General features: G+C 32.8%; 1 protein-coding gene across 1 annotated transcript; it reads left to right on the top strand.

The window, feature by feature from the left end:
* The first annotated feature begins 444 nt into the window (after positions 1-444).
* On the top strand, positions 445-4,409 carry LOC110872465 (GATA transcription factor 8). Its single transcript, XM_022121266.2, has 3 exons — positions 445-657; positions 2,162-2,389; positions 3,330-4,409. Exons 2-3 carry the CDS (start codon positions 2,165-2,167, stop codon positions 4,116-4,118), a joined length of 1,014 nt encoding a protein of 337 aa, XP_021976958.1. The 5' UTR covers positions 445-657; positions 2,162-2,164; the 3' UTR covers positions 4,119-4,409.
* Positions 4,410-7,209: the final 2,800 nt, after the last annotated feature.

A 7,209-nucleotide genomic window follows, 5' to 3' on the forward strand; every position in this document is an offset into this window, starting at 1 on the left:
AGCTTAAACATTTATAAAATTTTACAAAAATTGAAACATATAATGAAAATCAGATAACTTTAAAACAAATAATAAAAAATAAAAAAACTTTAAGTAATTTCAATGCAATACTTATAAAACTTGGTTATTATCAGCGTGACACTTAAAAAAGAAAAAACTAGAAAATAATAATCTAAGTTTGATAATATTTCAAGTAATCACTTACTACTTTACTAGCCATAAAAAAATGATATCAAAAGATAGCAAATTTGACGTGAATTTGAAGTGACTTTATATTATATTAATTATTTAAATTTAAAATTATTTAAAATTCAAACTTAAAACATAAAAAAATAAAAATCTTAAGTGATGGAGTAATGTGCGCGTGGGCCCTAGCAGTGTGGAAATAAGAGAAACGAGCCTGCCATTAGTAACCACCACTCTCAACAAAAACCTTCACACAGTTCACACCCAACACACACACACATTAACACACACCCTTCCCTCCCTTTTTAGGGTTTCTCTCTTCTTTCAAATTCTTCAATTTCGTTCTCAATTTCATGTTTTCCAAGCTTCAAATCTGAACCTATTTGTCGTTTCCGTTACCAACTCTTCGCCGCTCAGGAATTTTTAGGAGTTTGTGCCGCCATTGCAGTCAATCAGAGCTTTTAACTTCAGGTTTCCGTCGTTTTTAAACAATTTCTATGTTATGGAGGATTCTAGAGGCTTTTGACGTATGATTTTGGTTTGAAATTGGTTTCGATGTGGAAATTGCGAGCATGTGTTTGAGTTTTTGTGTTTTTTTTGTTGAATTTGTTGGTGAATTGAGTCAATGAGAGTATGTTTTGACGGAATTTGTTACGGTTTTGTGGTTCTGTTGTGCGAATTTGGTTGTTGTTTTGTTGAATTTGAAGAAATGTGTGTAATGGAGTGTAATTTGGTGTTTTGTTCATGGAAGGTTATGTAATTTTGTTGGTATTTGCTAATTTTTTGGTGTTAAAACTCTGTTTTTTTTTTTTTTTTTTTAATTTCTTTCAAAAATTGTAATTTTATGGAACTCTTGTCTCAGTTGTTCTTTATTTTTGGAAGAAATGTGTGAAATGGAGTGTAATTGGCTTTCTATGCACAAAAAGTTGTGCAATTTGGTTAGTTTTTGGTCAATTTTGCTGTTAACACTGTTTTTCTTCAAAAATTGTAATTTTGTAGAATTAAATGTGTGAAGTGGAGTGTAATTGGCTTTCTATGCACAAAAGTTATGCAATTTGGTTAGTTTATGCTCAATTTTTGCTGTTAAAACTCTGTATGTCTTCAAAAATTGCAATTTAGTAGAACTCTGATCTCTATTGTTCATAATTTATTTTTATAAAAAAGTGTGAAATGGAGCAGAATTTGGTTTTCTATCCATAAAACAAGTTATGCAATTCTGTTAGTGTTTACTCATTTTTTGGTGTTAAAACCCTGTTTTTTTACTTAAAAAAATGTAAATTTACAGGACTCTGTTTTCTTTTGTTCATAATTTTTTGAAGAAATTTGTGAAATGGAGCAGAAATTGGCTTTCTAAGAATGGAAAGTTATGCAATTATGTTAGTGTTTGCTTAATTTTAGTTCTTCACATTATGGTATTCTTTAAAAAATTGTAATTTCATACAACTCTGTTCTCTATTGTTCATTTTTTTTTTAAAAAAGGTGTGAAATGGAGCATAATTTGGCTTTCTATGCATTAAAAAGTTTTTGCAATTCTGTTAATGTTTGCTCAATTTTTATTTTTAAAAATCTGTTTTTTTCCTTCACAAATTGTAATATCTTACAGTTTTATGAAATGTTATTTCCACTTTTTGAAGGTATACTTAGTTATTTATCTATACTTTAGAACAAAACAGGGGAGCACCAGTAACCATTTTAATCCACTGTACAATTCCGAAAAATGGCAGCCATAAACTGTTAGAAACTTTTCTAACTCTAAAAAAATTGATTTCTGCATCTCCATACTCCATCTAAATTTGGGGAAAATTCAAAACACTCTCATGAAATTTTGTTTTTTTCCCCAAAAAATTCTGTTTTTATGTCCCACCAAAAACTGGATATGAGTTGTCAATTTGTCAGCCATCATACAAATTACTCTTCAATTCTGCCTTTATTCTTGCTTCTTTTGTATGTTTACTGATATAACTTTTTAATAAAGAAAATGGCAGGCCAAAGTTTCATGGAGGAGATCGACTGTGCAAGCTTCTTTGATCACATTGACGATTTGATCGAATTCCCTCCAGTCAACGATACGATTCCCGTTGACTGCAATGAGTTTTCCAACATTTGGGCCAACAATTCCGACGACTTGCAGGTTTCCGACCCGATTTTCTGTGGTGGAAATAGTGATAATGCATCCGATCTGTCGGCAGAGCTCCATGTTCCGGTGCGTACTTTTATTTATTGTCAACTGCTATTCAACACGGGGTTGCGGCACAGCTTGTTGCCCGTTTACTTGTTATCGTAAACTTCTAATGGTTTTATATATTTTAAATAAGATCAGTTTTTAATTAAAATTAAAAAAAAGTACAGTTAGCAAGTAGCAAGTTAACTGTTGACAATCTTTTTAATATTTTTGAATTTTAATGATGTCACCCATGTAGCCAGCTGCACATTCTATATATTAAAAGTGGGGTGTATCATGATTATGCACATGCTTAGTGGTTAATTCTTTTGTTTATGTAGGTTTAAGTTTACTTTAGGGGTAAAGTGTCATCAAAGTTTGTTTTTTTAATCATAATTTGAATCTTGATTTGGGCAACTCAACAGAAATGAAATTGGTTAGTGTTACATTTGAAGGTAAAAGATGATATATTTGCATTTAAGTCAAACGTGAAGTTCAATTTTTAGGCAGAGGATATGTCAATTTTTGTGGGCCCATTAATAATTGTTATTCTTGATTGGTTTAAAAGCAAGAGTTATTTCAAATTTGGTCAGTTGATCGGTTGTGGGTTCCATTTCATGTGAAAGGAGTAAAGTTAATTTGGTATGGAGTAATAAAGTAGTGTTCTTGAAGCTATTTAGTTTGACTAATTAAGTCAAAGGCGTGTTCTTTTTTTTATTAAAGATTATTAATTTGAAGAGTAAAATGTTATTTTCGTCCCTGAGGTTTAGCTGGTTTTGTGGCTTTCGTCCAAAGGTTTGTTTTTCCGCATTTGGCCAAACCTCAGGAACGAAAATGACATTTTACTCTTTGAACCATTATTAGTAGTTTAGTGTATAAGTTCAAAAGTTTTAACATTAAAGGCTGCTCATTTCTTGAACTTTCAGTTTTGACATGAATATAATTATACTTATATACATTCCTGTTTATGTTTTTTTAACAGTATGAGGATATTGTCCAACTGGAATGGCTTTCAAACTTTGTGGAAGACTCGTTTTCGGGCGATGGATTGACCATCAAGAAAGAGGATGTTCCGGTTGAAAAAGACGTGTTGGTTGGACCCCACCAATTCCAGACGGCTAGTCCCGTGTCGGTCCTTGAGAGCAGTAGCAGCAGCTCGAGCTCCACCTCGTACTCTGGTAGTGGAACCATTGGTAGCAAGATGATCCCACTCAGCCCGATTCAACGTGGGCCGCAACGGGCCCGAACCAAACGTCCTCGGCCCACAACTTTCAACCCACGTGACATGGTTGACCTCTTATCTCCTCTGGTTCTCGTGCCTGTCTCGGGTTGTTCGGAAACCGAAAAGAATTTCACGTCTTGTCACGGGCCGAATTCGGTTTCGCGTGACCCTGATCAGAAGAAGAAAAAGAAGATTAAAAAGCCGAAGATCCAAGAGGAAAATGAGAACCAGAACGAGAACCAAAACCCGCCCGGACAAGGAGTTAGGAAGTGTTTGCATTGTGAAATCACTAAGACCCCCCAATGGCGGGCCGGCCCAATGGGCCCAAAGACCCTTTGCAATGCATGTGGTGTTCGTTACAAGTCCGGGCGGTTGTTCCCCGAGTACCGTCCAGCAGCCAGCCCAACTTTTGTTCCTACACTGCACTCCAACTCCCACAAGAAAGTAGTTGAGATGAGAACCAAGTTCGGGCCGAACGACAAAATGGTACCCGTGAAGAGTGAGACCGAACCGGAGTTGATCCCAAACATTAACCCGCAAGCGGATTAAGTTCAAAGAGGAAAGGGGTGTTTGGTATCGAGTTTTAGTATGATTTGCTTTGTTGGTTGTATAGGTTTGAAGGGAGAGGAGGGATGTTATAGAACTGAGGTTATATTTAGATGGTAAGATTAAAAAGGATAGATGGGGGTCATTTTAATATTTGTTTGTTATGTTGGTTGGTTGGTTGATGGGAATTCTTTTTGCAGTCTTTAGTCTTGAGATGAGAGGTTTAAGCACTTTCTTTTGATAGTTTTGTTTTTGCTATTCTTTTGAATTTTGAACCAAAAGTTTTCTTGTTTTTGTGTTCTGTTTGTGTAACATCACCTCTTTGTCCCTTTTTTGAGCCATCACCTTCCATTCCTTAGGCCACCACCTCCCTTTTCTGTTTTTTAGCCATCTAACACGAAATTCGCGTGTTTTTATTACTCAGTTTATTTAACGCTCGTATTTTTGTAACAGTTTACAAAATATAATTGTAGATTTTTTTTTGAAATTTGTCACATGGTGAGTGACATTAAGGATTTATAAAACTAGTGGTTGAGGTTTGTACAAACATTATTTGCATTCAAAAGTAGGGTAGCACTTAAACCGGTTTAACTCAAAATTTAGTTGGAGGTTTCCCATCCAGAGACTGTCATCAACTTCCATCCTTTTTACTTGAATGCATACATTTAATAAACACCCTTTTTACTTGAATGCATACATTTAATAAACACATTAACAATACTATGTGGGAGCACATTAAAAGTTGTATTTAAATGCAAAACTCACCAGCAAACTCAATCGATGTGTGGCTACGGTTCTAAATAGCCAAAAAGGGCGTAGCACCCATCGGGCAGGGGATGGCTCTAGCCCGGTGTATGCTTACGCTGGGTGGCGTATGGTTATGCGAAAATAACATCGACAATTCTCTTGTATTGGCAATTTATCCAACTTTCTTAATTTAACATAACTTTTCTCAATTTATCAACACTTTGATACATCACATGATTACAATATTCACAATAGCTCCTTTCATATATGTATGTCATTAATCATTTGAGACACAAAGATCTTAATTTGAGTTTCATGCTCCCCAAATTCTGTTGAAGTTAAATATGGTTTTGAAAGTCTTTCAACATTCAAATTTACTTTCATTTTATCTCTTTTCTCATGGTTCATTTCTCTTGGAACCATTTCTTATAATTATGTGCATTTTTAATCATATTAGATTTCTTTTTAAAAAAAAAATATTGTACTAAAGAATATCAAATTAAGATAATAGATTTCTTATAATTTGGTATTCTAATGATATTATATTTCTGTTTAAAAAAATATTTAATTATAATGATGTATGCTATTTTCACAATTTATTAACACAGTTTACAAAGGGTTATGGTAAAGGTACCCCCACCCATGTTAAAAAAAATCATATAATTGTAATGGTGTATGCCATTTTCACAATTTATTCACACAATTTACAAAGTGTTATGCTAAATGTATCACACACCTGATATTTTTATTGAATGTGTCATTTCCTTGCTAAATTGGATATTTCATATCTCTACTTTTACTCAATACAGGTCTACTAAATTACTAATGATACATTTAGCCAACATTTTACATAACTTGAAGAAAATCATATTTACATGTATACCTTTCTATCGTATGTATTGAATGTACTCACATTAGTTTTAAGTCCCCAATTTATAAGTTTCTATCGTCTTCGTGTTCACTTCATGAGGTCAACAACGTTTCTTATGTAAAATGCATGTTTTAAGCGTAATAGTCAACTAAATAACATATTGACTATTTAACGATTTTCTTCAATCATATTAGTACTTGGAATTTGTTTGACCATTTTTAGACATTTAATATGGTATTTAGACTTCTTGACATGTTCAAACAAACAACCTGTTATGTGCAAAACTTGCTAATTCATACTTGATCACTTCTAATTACACACTCAACACTTCAAATACATTTGAATATGTACAATTGATCATTTAAAACCTACATTAGTTATTAAACTAGCTCAAACACAATTTGACATTTTAAGTTACATTGCTTAAAACATCATGTTCTCCAAAAACCATACTTTTGATCTTTTAACCTCATATCAGAATTCTTTCTACTCATTCTAATAATGATTTAGAACAATTTTAATCAATTAATGATGTTAAAGCACACTTTTGCTTAAAATTCCAGTTTTGGGTCAAATTAGGACAAGATCACCAAGAACACATAACCAACTTTTGAATTTGGCTATGTAATCATGATTAATGCATTTCAATTATTTACAAAAATATCATTTGTAATGTTTCTAAGCTTGGAGACATCACAGTTTAGATTTTAACATAAACCCATTAAATCTCAATTCACCAATTTCTTGTTTATGCAGCATACAAGGACCACTATTCTCAAGGTGCATCGTTGAGTTTTTTTTTTCCCAAAGTAGTGTTGGTTGATAAATTATTTACCAAACTAGTGTTGCTAAAAAACTATTTATCAAAGTGGTTTTTTCTTGAATATTTAATTGTTTCCCACTTCTTATCTTATTGGATGACTCCCAATTGATTAAAATTTATTAAAGAATTACTAATTATCAGAGGCGTCTATGAAAATTCACGTACCATGTTTGAACTCGAAAAAATGTGACCTTCAGTAATGTTTTATTAATTAATTTAAAAAAAAAATCAAATTAGTATTGAGCCCAATAAACCTAATGCCAAGTGGGCTAAAACTAAACCATAAAATGATTTGTAAATGGGCCATATTGTAATTGGTATGTGTTACTATTTAAAAATAATATATATATATATATATATATATATATATATATATATATATATATATAGAGAGAGAGAGAGAGAGAGAGAGCGAGAGAGAGAAAGTATAATGTACAAAATGGCTTAACCTACATTAACATACGCGACAGAATTTATAACGTGCATAATTATTTTTTTCACTATTATAACGTGCGTGATTATCACCTTCCATGCGTGATTATCACCCAAAAACTGCTCCCATGCGTTATTAGGGCTCCCATGCGTGATTATTGCCCAGATCTGATGGTTGAGCGCGTCGCGTACGTGAAGTAGGATAAAGACTTTTGTATGTT

The sequence above is a fragment of the Helianthus annuus genome, chromosome 8 (genome assembly GCF_002127325.2).
Source record: "Helianthus annuus cultivar XRQ/B chromosome 8, HanXRQr2.0-SUNRISE, whole genome shotgun sequence".
Lineage (NCBI taxonomy): Eukaryota > Viridiplantae > Streptophyta > Magnoliopsida > Asterales > Asteraceae > Helianthus > Helianthus annuus.

Coding starts and splice junctions, on each gene's coding strand:
- LOC110872465 (XM_022121266.2), top strand. CDS start 2,165: ATGGCAGGCCAAAGTTTCATGGAGGAGATCGACTGTGCAAGCTTCTTT. Junction 2,390..3,329: donor CGGCAGAGCTCCATGTTCCG/GTGCGTACTTTT, acceptor TTTTTTTAACAG/TATGAGGATATTGTCCAACT.